The following is a 20,412-nucleotide window of genomic DNA, read 5'->3' as shown; positions in this document are numbered from 1 at the left end:
TCGGCCATGGATGCTTCGGGAGTAGCTAGACTATTGCAATTATATGGTGCCACTGGAGATATTCCAACTTCAGGAGCTGGAGCGTGACAGCAAGAAGAGGGCAAGTAGTCATGGGCCCTTTTGCTTCCTGATCACCTTGCTCACCACCGTGAGAACGACAAGAGGGCCGGCCTGTCGAGCTTGGCACAAGTGCTTGCAAGGGGAAGGAGTGAAGGGTGCACATCACGAGATGGAGAGGAAGACAGGTGGAAAGGCTGGTGGGGATTCCCCTGCATGATAGCAATCTGCTCGTTTTCTAACCTTCTGCAATAGAGTGTGCTGGCCTGTTGGTTGGTTTTGCTCCATTACCATTACCACCTCAAGATAGGTAGACATATGAGCGCTCTCAGATCCTGGTACCAGTCCCATTCTGAAACTGAAATCCTACTGGTGCTCTATGGAGGAACTGCAGGTCTTAGATACTAGTGGGCTGACCGTGGCAACTCCCTGAAATGGGCTCTGAGGACCACGAGTCGGCCCACTTATCGCGCTCCAAGCTGAAACTCCTATTTTCACTCTTTGTGTTCTTTTCTTGGTCCCATGACTCGTGAATTGAGCTTTGTACATACCTACACTCCTACAGGTTGACCGACAAAGATGTTGAGCGTCGTCGAGATCCTCACGGCGATAGAGGGAAGATTTCACGGTGTATCGAATTGGCTACATTTTTGTTTTTGGAAATTGAATTGACTCCATCTTGGAAATTCAGAACTTTGATCACTACCTGACGACCTGAACAAACCTCCAGCTTCAAATTAGTAGTGAGTATGCGTAGTGGTACTAGGTAGTAGCGATGAGTCTGAGTAGAAGTAAAATTTTAATTTTCTATCAAATTTCGTCACCTTATGTGGGTCACTTGGTTGGACAATCTGTTTTTGTATCCTGGCAGCATCTTGAACAGATCGAACTGAGTGAGGATGCTGACGCCAAATTGCACCCCGTTTATTAACATTAGCCACAGTTCTTCAAAGCCGCTCATCTGCTTCGCCGCCGCGGCGGCGATGGTGACGACACGGCACGGCACGGAGGAGGAGGGATTAAGGGAGATAGGCAGGGTCTTGGAATAAGAGAAAGACAACAACCGCGCAGAGCACACCGATCTCTTCTATCACCATCCGTGTAAAAGAATTCTGGATATTCCTATGAACACTGAAAACTGAACATCATTCATCCAGTTAACTGACGAAACACTGAAGCAAGCACAGAGCAATGGTGATCGTGGAAGTTAAGCAACCATGGCCGTTCAACACGACGATGGAGGAAATACCAACGGGTTATCGAATTGACTACATTTTTTTTCAAACTTGAACCGACTCATCTTGGAAACTCACGAACAAGCTTGATCACTGCTAGTAGAAGACAGTAACAACCCGAAGACTAGAACAGCTTCAGAGAACAGCGAGCCGGCAACAGTGGCGAAAAGAACTGTTCAGAAGAACAGACGAGCCCTTCCTCGTCTCCGCTACTCCCTGACGCCTCCCGTCCCCACCTCTCGCCGGCCGGCCAGCCATCCTGGCTCCTGGCGTCCATCCAGCCCCTCAAAAGACGAAAAGGCTCACCTGTCTCTCCCTCTTCTCTCCAGCTAGCCAACTTTTCCTTATCTCTCACGCACCTTCCAGTACAGAAGCAAACGTTGGTATACACACACGCACGTACAGATTCTTGATGCTACCAATCTCTCACTCTCACTCTCTCCGTCTCACTACTTCCTAGCTTTATTTTCTAGCGTTTGGGGATAAAGCTATCTCCAGCGATATCCTCTAAATCTCATCCCCTTTCTTTTTTCTCCACATCAACTTCATTCTCTGTACCAAACTTAACTCCAACAACATCCTCTATTTCCATCTTCTATACCCCACAATCTCAATTTTCTATCCTTTCTTCCAACTTCCCTTTCCCCAGCCGCAACCGCCATCCAGCGCCGTCGCCGCCTCCCGCCTCCGCCCGCGCCCCTCCGCCCGCCGCCCCTCCGCCCGCGCCCCTCCGCCCCTCCTCCCGCGCCCCTCTGCCGCCTCCGCCCGCGGCCCGCGCCCCTCCTCCTGCCTCCCGTGCCACTCCGCCCGCCGCCCCTCCGCCCGCCGCCTGCCGTGCCCCGCCGCCTGCCGCGCCCTGCCCCGCACTGCTCGGTTGCCGCTGCCCATTGTCCTGCGCTTCTCGGCCTGGTGCCGCCCCTCCTCCCGCACTATGGACTTAGAGGACTGGTTACAGCAAACGAAGATGGAGCAAGATGAACATCAGCGACAAATGGAGATGGAGCTAGACGATCTGGAGGACTTCACCCTCCTGACGATGTCCATGGGGGGTCCCCAGGTGCCTCGCGAAAGGGTGCCTCGCCAAATCGTGCCTCGTGATCACCATGAAGGTTTCCGTCGGATATGGGCAGACTACTTCGCTCCCTAGCCGGTGTATGGCGACAGGCTATTTCGACAACGGTGCGTCGCATGCATGTGTTACATAATGTGTCTGCGGTTTCATGGCGAGTGAACTAATACTTCCTGTCTTTGACTCCGCAGCTTCCGTATGCGACGGCATGTGTTCCTTCGGATTGTCGACGCGGTGCAGAGGGTAGATCCTTATTTCATCCAGCGTCCGGACTGCACAGGCCTTATGGGAATATCTGCCTTGCAGAAGTGCGTGGCCGCCATTCGCATCCTGGCTTATGGATTACCAGCCAATGCAGTCGACGAGTATGTGCGTATCGGTCCCTCGACAGCTCAAGAGGCCTTGAAGCATTTCTGTCGAGCAGTCATCGATGCATTTGGTGGATACTATCTGTGAGCGCCAAATGAAGAGGATGTCCGCCGCCTCGTCGAGGAAGGTGAACAACGGGGATTCCCGGGAATGCTTGGCAGCACAGACTGCATGCATTGGACGTGGCGTAATTGCCCATCATCGTGGAAGGGCATGTTCACCGGCCGTGGGAAGTCACCTTCTATGATTCTAGAGGCTGTGGCGTCCAGGAACTTATGGATTTGGCACGCTTACTTTGGAATGCCAGGTAGCTGCAACGACATCAACGTTCTTAACAGATCGAGTCTCTTTGACCGCTTCATGCAGGGGACCTCGACGCCGGTGAACTTCACAGTCAATGGGCATTCATACAACATGGGATATTACCTGGCAGATGGAATCTACCCAGACTGGCCCGCATTTATGAAGACCGTCCGTCAGCCGATGGAGATGAAGACTCGCCTCTTCACCGCAAAACAGGAGGGTGCTCGGAAGGATATTGAGAGAGCATTTGGTGTGCTGCAAGCCCGGTGGGCAGTGATTCGTGGGCCGGCCTATCCATGGGACAGGGACGACGTGCGGGATATGATGACCGCATGCATAATTATGCATAACATGATCATCGAGGACGAGGGTGACAGGGCAACGAACACCATCTTTGAAAATCCCGGGCAGCATGTCGACCTATCAACGGGGAACTTGGGGGACCGACATGCTTTTGTTCAAGCACATCACCGGCTACGAGATCGTGATGTCCATTTTCGCCTGCAGTCGGACCTAATTGTGCATAATTGGAAACTACATGGGTCGAGGGTTACCAGTGCGATGGATGTGCCACATGTGTGACCCCATGCACGCCACACCCAATTACATGATACAAGAAGGTGCGCTTGAGTGTTGTTATGGGATTGATGGAGGAGATGGAGTCACATGGCACGGTGCCAATAGCTCAAGTTTATGGGTTGCTCATTGATTTTTGCTAAGGCTGGCACACTGGAGAAAGCCTTGCAGTTGCATAAACAGATGATTGAAGTCTCACCATCACAAAACTTAACCAGCCATAGGTACTACTGTGTTCCAAATGTGAAATTATGATACATGCTATGCACTGATAATTGTCATAGTATTCCAGTTGTACATGATCACCCCGGGGGGGGGGGGGGGAGGGCAGATTTTCATTAAACTAAATAACCATCCATCTTATTTTTGTTTCTTAGCAGCGGTGGACCATTTACCTTTGCATTCTGATGCTCTATCAAGTTTTTTTCTTAAAAAAATTGTTGCCACCACAGAAGGAGAAATGAGTCCTACTGAAATCTATCAAGTTTTTTTCAGAAGGAAACTCTTCTGAAATCTTTGGTTGTAATCTGAATTCTGAAGAGTATATGACAACCTTTTTTTCCGATTTGTTGCTGCATTCTCCATAAGATTCAGAAAACAAACATGTAGTTTTGCCACTGGCCTAATCTGCGACTCTGATAATGTAACATGTAGTTGAAGCATCATAATAGTATATTTTATATCTTATGATCTTACCTTGTTACTATCAATGGTGGAGGGTGCTTTTTGTACACAGTTCGTATACATAAGGAAAAGTAGCTTCCACTGTTTGGACATTGTGTAGTCTTCATTTTATTCTCCGTGTTCATACCTTTGTGATTTTTGCAAATCTGTTGCCATGGTTACTTGAGTAGTAATAACTCTGCAAAATCAAACATGCAAAAATTGGCTGCTCCATTTATCAGAAGTTAATCTGTTTGTGCAGATGATGGAAAGGGCATTTCCAGTCTAAAGTCCATGCTTATGCTGGTATGGTTGGTAGACCTTTGTTGCTATCCTGCTAATGTGAAGAGAATAATCACAGCAAGTTTTGCCATTTCATATGATGAGAAAGGACATGCTGCTACTTTTTCTCTCCACATAGCTAGCCCTTGACTATGTTACAGCACACAATATCATGCCATCGACCAATTGACAAGCATGTACTCGATCAATATTACCTTGCGATGAAGCAATTGTTTTTCATAGTTTCTTAAATCTGAGGAACCAAAGATAAAGTTTGAGATTTTCCCCTCCAAAATGCAATGTTTACATAATGACAAGCTGGATTAAATGATGTGCTTCTGTTACAGTAACACAGTTTGGTATAAAGAATATTTAGGTAAAAATAAAGACTTTTGGAAATATCAACCCTCAGCATTCTTCCATAGGGAAAACTATTCTTCCATGATCACCACCTACATGAGGAAAAATATTGACAAAATAGACATATATCACAGGATTGGCATACAAGGAAAACGCAAGACGACACAAACTTATTATAGCCGTGGCTTTAAAGAACCGCTAAGTAAATAACCGTGTTTTTCAGATTGATAATGTTGACATGAGCTGCATGCTCGTACAAGCTGCAATCACAAAAGATTTCGAACCAAACACTCCATGTAACAAGCAGAATAGTTCTACACACAGTTTGGGCACACAAGCGGAATCTCAAATTTCCAACACACAGTTCATTTAAACAATAGTTCTCGCACTTCATACAACACTCAGCACTTAAAGTTCTCAAACATGTAACAATAGTTCTAAGATCAAGAATGCACGCAAAGTTCCGCAATCGTACACAAAGTTCTCAAATAATACAGACAACGCAGAGTTCGGAAGGCCGATAGCAGTCAGGGAGGAGGCAACGAGTACTTTGCAAGGATCTGCTCCTGCTGTCGCTTGTAGAACAGTCGTAGCGCTGGCGAGCACCTGTCGAGATCTATACTAAGAATACGTTCCTCTTCCGCACGTTCTTCCTTGGCGGCCCGAGACCGCTTCATCTCCATCCGACTCTCCCTGTCACTCTTCTCCATCTCCAGCCGACTCGCCTCCATTGCCAGCCGACTCTCCTCAAGCGCCAGACGACGTTCCTCCAGCTCCCTTTCCGTAGACATCTTCTTCTCCTGCAACTCCCTGTCCGTAGTGATCTTCTTCTCCTGCAGCACAGCCATCGTGGCGTGGTGGCTGGCCATCTCAGCATGACTCTCCTTTATTAATGACAGCTTGTTGCCCCATATATCATTCATTTGTGAAATGTATTCCGACGAGGACGACGATGTGGCGGCCTTTTTGCTCGCTGCTTTAGTGGCATCCCTCCCAATCGGCCTCTTGCTCCCGCTGGAGGCCGGGGCATCAGACTCGGCTGGACCGCCCACTCCGTTGGCACCGCCAGCTGCTGCATCGGAGGAGTCGTCGTTGAGCACATGTACCTTGGAGTGAGCCCCAATGCACGCCTCCCACTTTGGCTCATCCTTCAATAACTTCCAGGAGTGCATCTGGGTGAAAAGCTTCTGCAATACCGCAGCATACCGAGCCATTGCCTCCATCGCCTGCAGATGCTCAGAATACACAAAAATGAAGGGGTATCAATTGTATAAATTGGATATCTGTATATAAGTGAAATGCAGGTCCATGTTGTCCATGAATGCAACCGTACAGAAGTTGAGAAGCATGTCAAGTACCTTGTCCGCGTCCGACATGCCGCTGGGATTCAAACGCAGAACGCTACTGTAGAACTCGGAAAACTTGGTGCAGCACTCTTTGATGTAGTCCCAACGAGTCGTGAGCGACTTCTGAGATCTCTCCGGGTAAACCCCTCGAGATGAGTTGTAGCCTTTCATGATCCGTAACCAAAACCCTTCTTTCCGCTGCCCGGTATTGACAACCGGGTCAGTACTTATGTTTAGCCACCACTTTGTCAGGTTTACGTCTTCTTCGGGATTGAAATTGGGAAGCTTAACCTTCGGACCACTTTTCCCAGCATCGGGGTCGCCCCCTCGGACCCTCGGACCTTCACTGACCTGCTGCATTGGGGGTCCTGCTGGAGGCGGCATGGTTGGTGGAGCAGGGTAAAAATAAGGAGGTACTGATGGCGGCATTTCGTATGGATGGAAGGATCCCATCCAATGCTGCCGAGAGGCAGCATTGGCAGCAGCTTCAACCTCCTCTCTCTCGTCATTGTTGCTGCATCCTTGCATGGCGTAATTGGTCACGCGGTCCATGACCCTACAAATCACAAAGCACAAAAAGTTGTGTGACTTACAGTACAAAAGAGATATATATGAAATGTTCAGTTGAAATTGCCTATTTAAATACATTGTTCTGCTTATTCATTACAATATAATTGTATGACCCATAGCCATATTATTACATACTGAATTCTCGTTTTGCAAAAATTCACACCGCATACAGCTGCTTACTCTTGTCCTTGTATTATTACCTAACAAAGGATCATATTATTGTCTAATGCAGTACCAAAAGATCCAAGAGAAGTGCTATGTTGCTAAAGGATGGCTATGACTTCAGGACTGATGACAAGGAAACAGAGACGATGGTCCAAGTAACTAGTCAAGAAGAATGTTGTTACTGTATGCACTCAGAATCTATTCTTTATATTCTCAAAAAAGAAGTAGAAAATAAAACACAAGGGTATGATGCGAAGCGTGATGGGTAGCACATTTGAGATGATGCACTCTGAAATTAATGAAATAAAGAAGAGGGGGAAAAAAATATGCAAAGAAAAGGCAACAGGACAGCAGCTACGGCAATATCCAACACTGTCAGACTCTAATCTGCCTGTTGCTACAGGTGCATCAACTATCCATAATGCAGTATTATTGCTTATCTAAAAAAGTACCTATTGCGAACCATATTATTGTCTATCTAGAACAATATTATTGCATGATCCCTATATTATTGCCTAAATCAGGTCCATGTTATTTGCCTGATGGCATGATCCTTTAAGCTGAATACATAAAAAGACAGCAAAACTAAAAGATACAATAAGCTGAACACAAGTATTGTTAAAAGAGTGCCAAGATACAACTGCAAAATTGCTAATGCATAATAAATAATCAGCTTAACCATTACGTAAAAATGCTAGTAGATAATAGAAAAATTGCTTAACTGAAAGGGAAAGGAATGCTAGATAACTCAATCATCAGAAAACAATCAGGTAACTCCACAGTGTAAAACTTACTGCTCATCCTATTCAAAATAAATACTACTCCAACAAGCAAACGATCAGAAAACCTATGAGATAAATTGCTACTTGAACAACAAACAATTAGGTAACTTGCAGTCTAAAAATTCAACGCATTTTCGATTAGATGATGTGTGTATAACTGAAATTACAGCCATCACAAAGATCATGGCAGGAAGGATGTTGCTCAACCTTGGGTCAAATGCACAAAAGAACCTGCACATGATCACTCAGCAATGTCAGGAATGTCAAAGCCAACAACAAATCGCTCATGCTTCAGAACCAAGACATGCTTCAGCTAGCACCTCTCAAATGTTATACCAAACATCCCATGTCTACAGTTTGTGGACTGTAAGTTTAAGATCAATATCAGAAATTCCATAATAAAAAATAGTTCAGAACCAAGTCGTTCATCAAATATAGCTATCACACAATCTCAACTACCAATATTTTCCCCAGTAATGTCAGTTGAACTATTGCTAAAAAAATGACCAAAATGTATGTGGCAACTGGATCACTTGCATCACTGGTTTTGTATGAGCCCGCTCTAGCACAAAAACAACAAGTGCAAATTGATCATTAGAACCAACATTCCAATCATCCAACACGAAAAAAATGGTAAAATAAAAACTGGTGAGGCTCTCCATGCCTAACCCCTAGCCCCAAATCCCCGAGCTGTTTAAGGGAGGTGCAAGAGGCAACCGTATTTCAGTATGAATCTTCTGGCAAATGCAGAACATGCTACTGAGCAGATGCAGAACATGCTAGCACAAAGCGAAAGCTAACTTAAATTCCCATTATCATCAACACTATTACCATAGCAGCTACTTTAATCTACAAACCAAGTTTGCCAATTCCAGCTTCACTAGCAAATCTTCTGTTCTATCACTAGAAACAACCCGCCATTGAATATCAGTTGTGCACAGCATAGATTATCCTCCTCCCATGGCTAACCTCACCATCCAAGTTCAGAAAAGTACGAGAGGTATACCTTCCCCTCCGGCGCCGCTTCGAGGAAGACGGGATGTCGGCGGATCTGGAGATGAACCGCTGTCGATGGCGTGCCGACCGTGGCCTCTTTCGTCTCCCTTCGCCGCTGCCCCCTCCCTTTGCAGATGACGGCCGAGAGTCACTCTCGCCTTCCCCTCGGCCGGCCCCGAAGGAGGAACTGCCGCAGTCCTCCAGATCTGCCGCGCGTCGGGAACCCTGCTCGGCTGCTTCCTCCTGCGCCCGCACGGAAGGGGATGGAGGACGCCGGCCGGGACTTCCTTCTCCCCGTGCGCAGGCCCCAGCCGCCCCCCGGCGGCCCTCGAGCGCAACGCCGCTGCCGACTGAGACGCGTCCGCCGCTCCTGCGCCTCCCGCCGATCTGGCCCCGCCGCCCCTCTTCCAGATCTACTCGCCCGCGGCCCGCCGCACCCGCCAGGCCCTCCCCCACCGGCGACCCAACGGCGGCCGTCGCTTTCCCCTCCCCGGCAGTTTCCTCCCGCGGCCGCGCGGAAGGGGCTGGTGGAGATGCGCTGGAGGGCAAGAGCGATGGAGGACGCCGGTCCTGGCTCCCTCTGTGCGGGACGCAGACCGCTTCCTCCATTTTACCGCACACGTTGGAGCACATCGCTGGAGCGTTACGTTGCTACAGTATCCTCTGTTATTAGAGAACCGCACCCTTTACAGCACACCGCTGGAGACAGCCTAAGAGCGGGATGGAGGGAGACAAGAGGAGAGAATCGGATTTGTACGGAGAAGGAGAAGGTAGACCAACTTCAGCGGATCCTATAAAACAAATCCAGTATTTTAAATTTGGAGGCCGAGCCTCCATCTTAGGAAGACCTCCAAATTCACCTACACACCCCGAGGCCTGAGTGATCTACCCTAGGTCGCCATCCCTCCGTTTATTCTCGTGGGAGGGGATTTTTTAGCTCTCTATTTTTCCCGCGCGCCTTTTTTCCTACGGCACATCCTTCTCCAATCCACGCACCGCTGCCATACCGGCCGCCGGCCGCCATCCCTTTTCTCCAACCACCGCTGTCAGGCCACCGTCGTCCTCCCAAATCGGCCCCCAGCCCTCCACCTCGAATTCCACCTCAGCAGCCGCCCTCCCCCTTTGGCCCTTGCAGCTCCGGTCGCCGGCAAAGCAGAGTGACCTCCCGTGCGCCGGCTACCGCCTGTCTGAGCGACACGCAGACCCGGCCACCTCCATAATTCAGCCCCAGCCTCCACCGCGTACGCCAGGCCACGCCGCTCCATGCAAGGTCTGTTTTTTCTCTCAATTTCATTTGTTTGTGTACAGTATCAAAACCCACCATTATCGGTTGGAGTGAAAGCTTCTCTAGCCCGCTCAGATGCAAATAATAGCACTGGTGCCCAGATGCAGACTTGCAGCAATGCAAATACACATATATATTTTTCTTCTAAATTTTATGTACAGACAATCTAATTTGTGAAGATTGTTACTATCAGTATTGTTGTTCAAAACATTCAGAACTTATGTACGACAGGACTCTTTGAATTTTGGTTGTAGAATATATTCTAAATTATTTATCTATCTACACCAAATTGAACTATGTGGTGTGCTAGATAATTTCTAGATGTATGCGATTTTAAATTGAAATTTTTTAAGTTTAAATCATCATGTTTGAAATCACCAATTTTGATATGTCTTGTTGCTATGGTTTAGAAATATTTATGTTTAAATTTTGGTGGAGTGATATAAAGAATATACATGAAGAATATGCTGAAATACAAGAGAGAAAAGGAAATAGGGGCTGAGGGGGTTCTTGCTGGAGTTTGTGCAAAAAATAGAACCCTCAAAAGTAGAGGAAATCCCTACTTAGTAAGTAGAGGCTCTTATTTATTTTGAAGCTATTACTGGAGTTGCTCTTCGGAGTGGGGTCAGAGTCATGGTGGACCTTGCTACCTTCACCTACCTCCCCTTCCTTCTTCCATTACCATAACTCCGAGTATGTTGCTCGTCAGGCTATAACCAGGTTATAAGTGCACTCGACTCTTTAGATCCTTGTTTGGGGGGTATCTATTCTTAACGCACGCGATTTCGGCGGAAGCTATCGCAAAAGGATCCCCCGCCGCTTGCCTCCCACCGCCAGCCATCTTCCCCATCTCCGGAGGCTCCCATCGCCGGATCCACTACCGGTGCCGCCCTCGCCCGAGTGAACATTGCACCCCTCCCCGGTCCCTGGCCCATCGGTTGTCAAACCTCCACCCCGCAACCCACCACCACCGCCAGCCAGTCTTCCCTACCACCCCTCACCCCCCCCCCCTTCTAAGGTCGCCGGTAGCCACCGCACCCCGGCAACCCCCACCCCGAAGGCCCGAACTCCGGCCACCGCCGGCTAAGAAGAATAGTGGCCTTCTTCTGCGACGCGCGAGCCTACGCGCGCGATAAATAGATTTGCCAGGTGCAAGGGCAATCACAAACAAAACAAATTTAAAAAGGGAAAAAGGCACCATGGGTTCTTTAGGTTTTCCAGAAGACGTAATGATATGATCTCAATAAATTAACAACGTGAAGAAACGAACCACATATCAGCAGTACAATGCATCAATAGTTCTGCCACGCCTGAAGGAAGATGTACAATATATTGTTAACAAGAGAAAGAACAGGTATTCTCGCCACAAATCCAGCGATATCATCTGTCGTTCCTTTCAATTCAAAATGCAGCCTCAGCGAAACAGAAACCCACCAAACATAGTATAGTTGCATCTTAACAATCTTTCTCCTTGGCGAACACTTCTAATTGTCAACCAGATCATTTATGATGAGCACACAATCTTGTTCTTGGCACTGCAGACCTGGATCTGCATCAAAGAAAACCACCACATAAGTCCATGTAAACCCTTATTCACTCTGTTGACCTGTGCTGTTTGTGTGAGAGAAAATATCACGGCAATATGAACAAGATTGGACAGGACCTAACATGATGAACATCAAATATCCTCAGTAACATCTAGGACTGGGACGCTCAGGGTCCGTTTGGTTCCAATTTTCCATGCCGATTCGCTTCACAGAATCTGAAAACGCAACCAAAGGGGTTCCACAGCTGCAGCGATTTTTTTGGAATCCACCGATTCCCGCAAGTGTGAGGAGGCAGCGGGGGTCTGGGCAGATTCTACCGATTCGCGCTCTGTAATTACCCGCGTTGCCACTGCCAAGTGATAACGGTTCGCTTCTTTTCTTTTCTTCCTCCCCCGTGCGCCTCCTCCCCGGCCCTCTCCCTCTCCCCCTCGACGCGCCCCCGCCGCCGCCCGCGGCCCGCCGCCCCCCGGGCCGCCCCCCGACGCGGCCCCCGCCGCCGCCCGCCGCGCCCCCCGACGCGCCCCCGCCGCCGGCCGCCTCCCCCCGACGCGGCTCCCTGCCGCGCCTCCCTGCCGCGCCCCGACGCACGTCCCTGCCGCGGCGCCCGCAGCCGCGCCGGCCGCCGCGCCCCCCGACGCCGCCGAGCTCCCGCCACCGCCTCCACCCCCGACCTCGTGCCACACCCCCCCCCCCCCCCCCGTCCTCGTGCCGCGCCCGCCCCTCGCCCACTCCTCCGATCCGGATCTAGATCTAGCGCAAGGTCGGGCTCGGCCTCGGCCCAGGCTCCCGCCGCGGCGTCGGTGGGCGACGGGCTCTTCGCGGACTACAAGGCCACGACCACTTTCATCTTCTCCGGCCACGACGTCGCAGGTACCGTGCCAACCACACTAACCGTGCGTGCCGCAGAGATCGTCATGCCTATTGTTCCATTATCTGATTGTTCAAATTGGGTTCATAATAGTTTATTACACTTATTTACCAGTTTTCTTCCATGTGTTCATGTGAAACAACTCAGAATTTGTTGTCGGTGCCTTGAGATTCAGTACCAGACTGTTCACATGCCTCGTGCAGGTTTTGGATGTCGACTCTGTTAGTCCTTGGCACTAACCAAACTTTTAGGACATACGACATGAACTCTGCCCTGGCTGTCCTACTTGATTTGGCCCTGACTAATTTGGCACAAATTGGAGTTCCTGACTGAAAATCTATTGTATTCTGCTGAATTTTGACCGAAATTTTTGTGCCATGCACATCTTTCATGTCTTCGAAATAGTAACAGAAAGTTTGTAGCATGTTGTCGTTGACTCACTTTGTTTCTGTGTGTGATGTCTTGGTTGTATTGCTTGAGGATAAATGTCATATGTTTTTTGGTTTGTACACCCTCCATTGCCCTATGTTTATCCATTTTATTTGCAGTTGTTGCTTCATAGTGCTTGATCATTGAAGTAAACAAGAGTATAGTTTTAATATTTTTCACTTTAGAACCCTAAAAGAGTTAAAGGAAAGCTTGGCTGGCAGGATTCCTAAACAAAATATTTTTTTTGAATTGGAGGGAGTAGTAGTTAACAAGTTTGCATATAAAACATCAGGTTCTTGCTGAAACCAAATGCTCCCACTCTTTGCCACTTCAAATCAACCTGGTTTAGGATGAAACTGAGCATATTTCGATGCTACTTGGTGTTGATCCCTAAACTAGCATTTTCATGTCTACTGAGAGAGTCACCACTGAGATCCTCGGTACATTTTCTACACAATGTGGTTCCCCTCTTTCATGTATAGCTGACCAAGTAACATCCTTTCTTTCTCTTAGTCCTGCTCACCCTGTCTACATCTATGCGAGGTTTTCACTGAGATTTTGGGGTATTAATTTTCCCATTATTGAAGGTGTTCTTTTTGTAGCTGAAATTTTCTTTTTGCTGGAAATCTATGTTTCTTGCTGTTACAACCTTCTGATTAGTAGGAATTGATGCAGTCTAGAATTATTTGTTGCAATTGCCATGGTGCAGGAACATAAAGCACACATATATCTGCACCTTGTGCACACCTATGCAACCTTATTTGAAGCGCTTCTTATGTGTTCTTATCTGTTCTCCTGCAGGCACGTCCCAGTAGTTAGCTAGCTTTGCGTCATCCATTCACTGCATTGAGGAACGGACTGTAAGTTCTCTCGGCTCTTGCTGTACTCGTCTGAATTTGGGACTTGAACAAGCGCCCACTTCATATTTTGTCTTATTTTCAGCTGCTGGACTCATCTGGACTGGTTGTAGAAGGGGTCAAGGGCCACTGCTGAACTCTGAACACATCCGTCGGTCCATCCCCTCGAAAAGAGGTGAGCTACGTTGGATTGACTAAAGTAGAAAGAATTTATGGTCATCTGATAGCAGTGCAAGGCATGAATGGAGCAAATTAAGTACTTTTTCACTGTAAAGCATTCTTTGATTTTATTTTGCCTTCTCTAGACAAATTAGTGAGTGCTTCTCTTACAGTTACATTGTGGCATCTTGATAATTCATGACCTAATGTGATGCAAATTATGAATATTTTTGTAGATGGGCCGTGGGCTTGGCTAAAGCCGCAAGCAAGCCCCCTCCTCTTCGTCGGCGGCCGCTACCTCCCCGCTCCCACAATCTGCCGCGCCGCCGCTGTCCCGGCCAACTTCCTCCTCCCGAGGCGGCGGTCGCCTCGCGCGGAATCTTCGCGTGGGAGAGCAGAGAGAACTCGCCGAGGGCGCTTGCGTGGGCTTCGCGCAGATTAGACTCCCATCCCTCACGAATCCCAGCGGGCGATGCAGGCGAAGAAGCTGACGCTGCTGCAGACGGTGGCGGCCGCGGGAGTCTTCTCCGCCGTCTCCTGCTGGTAACACAGCCTGATAATCCAGCATCCCCTGCGAACTCTCGCTCTGAGCATGCTAGATCTCCCACACCTGTTTTGCTGCAGGTATGGCTTCATGTTTGGAAGGGAGTCCGCGCGGCGAGAGCTTGGTGACATCATAGACGACCTCCGCAAATCCACCACCACCTCAACCACTTCATCTGAACCCGATGCTAATTCCAAGCCATAGTATGCTATGCTATTTCCCCATCTAAATGTGGTCAATTTTGTTTGTGGATCCTGCAATGTAAGGTAGATGGAATAACCAGTCTTCGAGATGTTTTTACTAGTTTTGCTACTTTTGCCCCCTCCAAAATGTGTTATTCAGCTTGAACATCTGTTTAGAATGAAAAACAAGTTAAAGATGCTGTTTGTTTAAGGGGACAGTATATTGATCCTTGCTGTTGGAGAGTGTGGCTCATTTTTTTTCTTTTTTGACAGTGTGGATGTTGTCATGTAGACATATCCCATGGTTTCATGTTACTATTTCAGATGAAGGGAACTTGCTACAATGTGATGTCTAGACAGTCTAGTGTTGTCCTGGGGAAACAAATTTCTGGCTGGCTCACTGCCCTGTTTTGAAGCCATGGCAGGCAGCATTCACTGCCACATTGATATTCAGTGACCAATCAGCTAGGGTTGGTGGTTGATTGGAAACTGATATTTGCCATCAAGCAATAGGATTTCACATTGATTTGAACTAATTGGCTGGTAGAGTTTTCAAGGACTGAGGAGACCACTGGCAGTAAAGATTTTTTTTTTCTTGCACCAAAGAGCTACATACATGGAAAATTGAATTTGGCAGGACAGTAATGATAGGGCAAGCATGGAAGTAATTGGAGCCATGTGTTTAAGATCACAAACCTTCAATCTTCTAAACAACATGTAAGATAACCAAAGAACTAAGGTGGTAAGGTGGCTGTTGGTGATGATCATTGTGGCACTGGTGTTAGCACATTATTTTCCATGTATGTAGCTCTTTGGTGCAAGAAAAAAAAAATCTTTACTGCCAGTGGTCTCCTCAGTCCTTGAAAACTCTACCAGCCAATTAGTTCAAATCAATGTGAAATCCTATTGCTTGATGGCAAATATCAGTTTCCAATCAACCACCAACCCTAGCTGATTGGTCACTGAATATCAATGTGGCAGTGAATGCTGCCTGCCATGGCTTCAAAACAGGGCAGTGAGCCAGCCAGAAATTTGTTTCCCCAGGACAACACTAGACTGTCTAGACATCACATTGTAGCAAGTTCCCTTCATCTGAAATAGTAACATGAAACCATGGGATATGTCTACATGACAACATCCACACTGTCAAAAAAGAAAAAAAATGAGCCACACTCTCCAACAGCAAGGATCAATATACTGTCCCCTTAAACAAACAGCATCTTTAACTTGTTTTTCATTCTAAACAGATGTTCAAGCTGAATAACACATTTTGGAGGGGGCAAAAGTAGCAAAACTAGTAAAAACATCTCGAAGACTGGTTATTCCATCTACCTTACATTACAGGATCCACAAACAAAATTGACCACATTTAGATGGGGGAATAGCATAGCATACTATGGCTTGGAATTAGCATCGGGTTCAGATGAAGTGGTTGAGGTGGTGGTGGATTTGCGGAGGTCGTCTATGATGTCACCAAGCTCTCGCCGCGCGGACTCCCTTCCAAACATGAAGCCATACCTGCAGCAAAACAGGTGTGGGAGATCTAGCATGCTCAGAGCGAGAGTTCGCAGGGGATGCTGGATTATCAGGCTGTGTTACCAGCAGGAGACGGCGGAGAAGACTCCCGCGGCCGCCACCGTCTGCAGCAGCGTCAGCTTCTTCGCCTGCATCGCCCGCTGGGATTCGGGAGGGATGGGAGTCTAATCTGCGCGAAGCCCACGCAAGCGCCCTCGGCGAGTTCTCTCTGCTCTGCCCACGCGAAGATTCCGCGCGAGGCGACCGCCGCCTCGGGAGGAGGAAGTTGGCCGGGACAGCGGCGGCGCGGCAGATTGTGGGAGCGGGGAGGTAGCGGCCGCCGACGAAGAGGAGGGGGCTTGCTTGCGGCTTTAGCCAGGCCCACGGCCCATCTATCGAATGGTTGGGCCGTCGGGCTTTTTGCTGGACTTTTGTAGGAGGACTATTTATCGAATTTCTGTCCACTGGATTTGCCTATTTGAGTCGGGGATTTTTTTTTCTTGCATAAAAAAAAGGCCTTTTCAGGTCCTTTCCTAGGAACATACAGGCTCCAATTCTGAACTTAGTTGTAGCGAAATGAAGATCAAGAGCTGTTGATCCATGCATGTCGTTTTGTCTGTTTTAAACCTGAACTTCTTCTATTTTGGTGCGCTTATGGCCTCTCTCTAATAATCTTCTATATACACACAAACTTGGAATTTTGGAAAACGCCCTGCGCACCCCGAAATATTCCGGCACCGGTCTATCAGCCCCCAAACGCCGTCGTCACCTCTTGGCCGACGGCGGCGGCCTCCCGTCTCCTCCTTTCTTGTCGGCGGGCGGCGGCGGGGGCTCCATCTGCAGCACCCGCTCGAGCTCCTCGACGACGTCCCTCATCGCCGGCCGCTCCTTGGGGTTCTTGCCGAGGCACCGGTCGGCGAGCCTGGCCACCTCGCGCGCGGCGGCCAGCGGGTACCGCCCGCCCAGCCGCGGGTCCATGATGGCCCGGAACCCGGCGCTGTCCGGCGGGTGCCGCCGCACCCACGCCAGCAGCTTCTGCTCCTCCGCGGGGCGGCTCCGCTCCAGCGACCGCCGCCCCGTCAGGATCTCGTACAGCACCACCCCGAAGCTCCACACGTCGCTCTTCGTCGTCAGGTGCCCCGTCTCGATGTAGTCCGGCGCCGCGTACCCGTGCGTCCCAACCACCTGAGCCATCATCCACCAGCATCAGCAAGTCAGTTCAAATCGTCAGATGCAACGCAAGATTCATGCCATTGCATTGCATAGGGGATTGGGGAATTAATCGCATTGGCCGGTATTCCCATAAAAAAAAATCGCAGTGGCCGGTTGACCACTCGCATACTCACCGCGGTGGAGACGTGCGTTTTCCCTTCGGTTGGCCCTTCCCTTGCCAGGCCAAAATCCGACAGTTTTGGCTTGAATTCGGCATCGAGAAGAATGTTGGATGCTTTAAAATCCCTGTAGATCACCTGCCACACCAAAAGGCCGTGGATCAGAAATTGATCACTTACTAGTGTATGTGTTCTTAAAAAACTGTGTGTGTTAATGCAGTGTTGAACATGGCTCAGTTCGGAGTTTCAGAGAATGTATTTATCCTGCAGACTACGGTTTAATCGGTTCAGTCAGACATTCAGAGAATGCCCTTTTTATTAGCAAAGAGAATGCATTTTTGGTTTTTATACAGAAAGAACAATGCTTTGGGGGGAACCTGAACTTCCGGTACTCCTTCATGGAGATAATCCAGGCCCCGTGCAGCGCCTATCATGATCTGCAGCCTCAATCTCCATGAAAGGGGAGGATGAGCTCGGTTGAACAGGTGGTCATCCAAGGTCTTGTTGGGCATGAACTCATAGACCAGCAGCCTGTGCTTGCCTGCTTCTGAATCCACTGCGCAGTAGCCGATCAGCTTTACAAGATTCGGGTGCTCAAGAACACCCAGGAATTGGACTTCAGCCAGCCACTGCTTGTGACCCTGAAATCAGGAAAAGAAAACTTTTAAACTGCTATTCCAAAAAAAAAAAGATGAACCCAGTCGTTAAGGAACACAGTTCAATGCTTGAAATTTTTGAATTTCTTCTATACTTGGATCTAATTATTGTCATGATCAGACTTGGGCGGTGTTTAAGGCGTGATGCTGATCTATATGATTTAATAGGTTGTCTTGTGATGCCATCTTGACTAATTTTCACGTGGTTTGTTCTACGATTCCCACTGAAGTTGACATCAGTCGATGTCCTTGTCCGGTTGGTTGGACCAATATTCTCTTAAAACTCTTTGAAGCTGTCCAGGCCAATATTTATGTGTTTAAGATTGTCAAGAATCTCCTATTAATCTAATGGTTCCATTGCAAACAAACAATCTTCTGAGTTTTGTTGTAGGCCTTGATCCACATGAGGGCACCTAAAGTCTCGATGATGTTGTTACTTCTCGGCAGTTTGTGGACGCAAAAAAAAAATCATTTAAAATCTGTAGTGTCTATACACCAGAAATGACAAATCCATGGAAACTTCCAATTCTTTTTTACAAGATGAGGTCCGAATCACTGTCAATTTCTAGGGATTCCATAAAAATACTGCACAGATACTCTGCCACAGTGTGATCAAATACTATGATTAATCGCCAGAGAATTCAAGCTTTCTGATGAATAAAGTCGATGTGGCATTACAAATCTAAGCCTAAAATGCAGCATGACATGAATAATTTTGAAAAAAAAAGGAGGAAAAGGAGAGAATAGAGGAGATGCGAGGGAGCAAACTGACCTGCAGGCTGCGCTGGTTGAGGCGCTTGACGGCGAGGACGACGCGGCCGCCGCCGGCCGAGCGGAAGAAGGCGCGGTAGACGGAGCCGAAGCCGCCCTCGCCGACCTTGAGCGCGCGGCTGAAGCCGTTGGTAGCGCTGCCGAGCTCCTCGAGGTCGAACACCCGCAGCCGCTGCGCGCCCCGCTCCTCCGACAGCTCCTGGATGCTCCTGGTGGGCGTCGACGCCGACGCGGACGAGGCCTTGCTCCTCTGCCCGCCGCCACCGGAAGAGTCCGACGCCGGGGGCGACTTGGCCGGCGCCGTCTTGGCGCCGGCGGCCGGCTGGCTCTTGGACCTGCCCTTGCCGCTCCTGAAGGCGAAGCACCCCATCTGGCAACAGGAACGATGGCAGATTAAGCCGGAGAAGAGAGTAGCATGCAAATTTCATCAAGAGAAAGGGAAGGGGAGAGGGGGAAAAAATGGAGAAGCGAGTCGCTGTACCGGTGAGAAATCGTTGAAAAATGGGAGAGCTTCACCTAATTCAACAGACCGTTAACAGGACAGATGAAGAACTGCGAAAAAAGAGAGAATTTTTTGGGGAGTGGGGAAGAAATGCTATGGTTGCCCATGGGAGAGGAACAAGAACATGTTGATTGGAGCCAGCAGGGAGCCCTGTCGGTTGAAGCTCATATCAGAGGAGAGACGAAGATGGAAAGGAATGGACTGAATCAGGAGGAGGCAGAGCAGGCGAAGGGGATTAGGGGGAAGGAAGCGGCGGCCCGGGAGCTAGCCCTGTGGATTGAACGGGAAGGAAGACGGTTTGCTTTGAGGAAGGCTACTGGCAGGTGCAAGGAAATGAGCTCGCACACACGTGGTGGTACTGCTACTGCCTACTGCTACCGTAAAATATGAGAAGATGACGGAGACGGGAGTGGCGCGGATGAGATGATGCGAGGACGGGATCGCGCGCGCGTGGAACCACCATGAACTACTTGCTCGTTGGGAAGGGAGACTCGCGTGGACTGGGGAGAGGGAGGGAGGGAGATTTTCTTTCACGGGGATCGGAACCATACCTCGTCGTCGGCCGCGGCCCTCGTGGCTTGGGGATCGGATGGGATGCGTTCTTCTGCCCCCTTCCCGCGCTGGCGTGCGCCACGACCAAGATATATATGCACGCACACCGCCACACGGCGGACGGTGACGACTCCTGCTCAGCAGCCTCGCCTCGGCTGCTGCCCAGTGTGAAGAATAAGGGCCTCATTTTTTCAGAAAAAAAGAATAAGAGCCCGAGTTGCCATGGATGTTTGACATTAGAATATAGACTAATTATAAAGATAATTGCATATATGGAGGCTAATTCACGAGACGAATCCATTAAACCTAATTAGTTCATGATTTGACAATGTTATGTTATAGCAAATATATGCTAATGATGGATTAATTAGACTTAATAGGTTCATCGTGTGAATTAGTATTTATTTACGCAATTGGTTTTGTAACTATTTAGTACTCCTG

General features: G+C 48.8%; 4 protein-coding genes and 2 long non-coding RNA genes across 7 annotated transcripts; 3 read left to right on the top strand and 3 right to left on the bottom strand.

The window, feature by feature from the left end:
- Nucleotides 1-2,256: 2,256 nt before the first annotated feature.
- LOC112889054 (protein ALP1-like) lies at nt 2,257-3,615 on the top strand. Its single transcript, XM_025955533.1, has 3 exons — nt 2,257-2,349; nt 2,668-2,730; nt 2,833-3,615. Exons 1-3 carry the CDS (start codon nt 2,257-2,259, stop codon nt 3,613-3,615), a joined length of 939 nt encoding a protein of 312 aa, XP_025811318.1.
- A 1,826-nt stretch (nt 3,616-5,441) lies between these two features.
- On the bottom strand, nt 5,442-6,565 carry LOC112889053. The gene is made up of 3 exons (XM_025955532.1): nt 6,273-6,565; nt 5,739-6,140; nt 5,442-5,705 (listed from the first exon to the last, which is right to left on the bottom strand). The coding sequence occupies exons 1-3, from the start codon at nt 6,429-6,431 to the stop codon at nt 5,442-5,444; spliced, it is 825 nt and encodes a 274-aa protein (XP_025811317.1). The 5' UTR covers nt 6,432-6,565.
- A 5,723-nt stretch (nt 6,566-12,288) lies between these two features.
- Nucleotides 12,289-14,303, top strand: LOC112891171. Its single transcript, XR_003228431.1, has 4 exons — nt 12,289-12,475; nt 13,704-13,762; nt 13,845-13,934; nt 14,155-14,303. It is a non-coding gene; the product is annotated as an uncharacterized LOC112891171 (long non-coding RNA).
- Nucleotides 14,304-14,358: 55 nt separating this feature from the next.
- On the top strand, nt 14,359-15,660 carry LOC112891172. Its single transcript, XR_003228432.1, has 3 exons — nt 14,359-14,461; nt 14,543-14,665; nt 14,918-15,660. It is a non-coding gene; the product is annotated as an uncharacterized LOC112891172 (long non-coding RNA).
- A 189-nt stretch (nt 15,661-15,849) lies between these two features.
- On the bottom strand, nt 15,850-16,539 carry LOC112891170. The gene is made up of 2 exons (XM_025958106.1): nt 16,244-16,539; nt 15,850-16,162 (listed from the first exon to the last, which is right to left on the bottom strand). The coding sequence occupies exons 1-2, from the start codon at nt 16,312-16,314 to the stop codon at nt 16,039-16,041; spliced, it is 195 nt and encodes a 64-aa protein (XP_025813891.1). The 5' UTR covers nt 16,315-16,539; the 3' UTR covers nt 15,850-16,038.
- Nucleotides 16,540-16,636: 97 nt separating this feature from the next.
- Nucleotides 16,637-20,088, bottom strand: LOC112891167 (probable serine/threonine-protein kinase PBL19). Of its 2 annotated transcripts, none has more exons than XM_025958103.1 (5): nt 19,971-20,088; nt 18,919-19,287; nt 17,868-18,131; nt 17,506-17,628; nt 16,637-17,344 (listed from the first exon to the last, which is right to left on the bottom strand). In XM_025958103.1, exons 2-5 carry the CDS (start codon nt 19,285-19,287, stop codon nt 16,925-16,927), a joined length of 1,176 nt encoding a protein of 391 aa, XP_025813888.1. In that variant the 5' UTR covers nt 19,971-20,088; the 3' UTR covers nt 16,637-16,924. The 2 variants fall into 2 exon arrangements, with proteins under 2 accessions (XP_025813888.1, XP_025813886.1); XM_025958101.1 differs by lacking the exon at nt 19,971-20,088 and adding an exon at nt 19,399-19,881.
- Nucleotides 20,089-20,412: the final 324 nt, after the last annotated feature.

The sequence above is a fragment of the Panicum hallii genome, chromosome 4 (assembly GCF_002211085.1).
Source record: "Panicum hallii strain FIL2 chromosome 4, PHallii_v3.1, whole genome shotgun sequence".
Classification (NCBI taxonomy): Eukaryota; Viridiplantae; Streptophyta; class Magnoliopsida; order Poales; family Poaceae; genus Panicum; species Panicum hallii.
The sequence above is the reverse complement of the archived record's forward strand: the minus strand, read 5'-3'. Positions and strand labels throughout refer to the sequence as shown.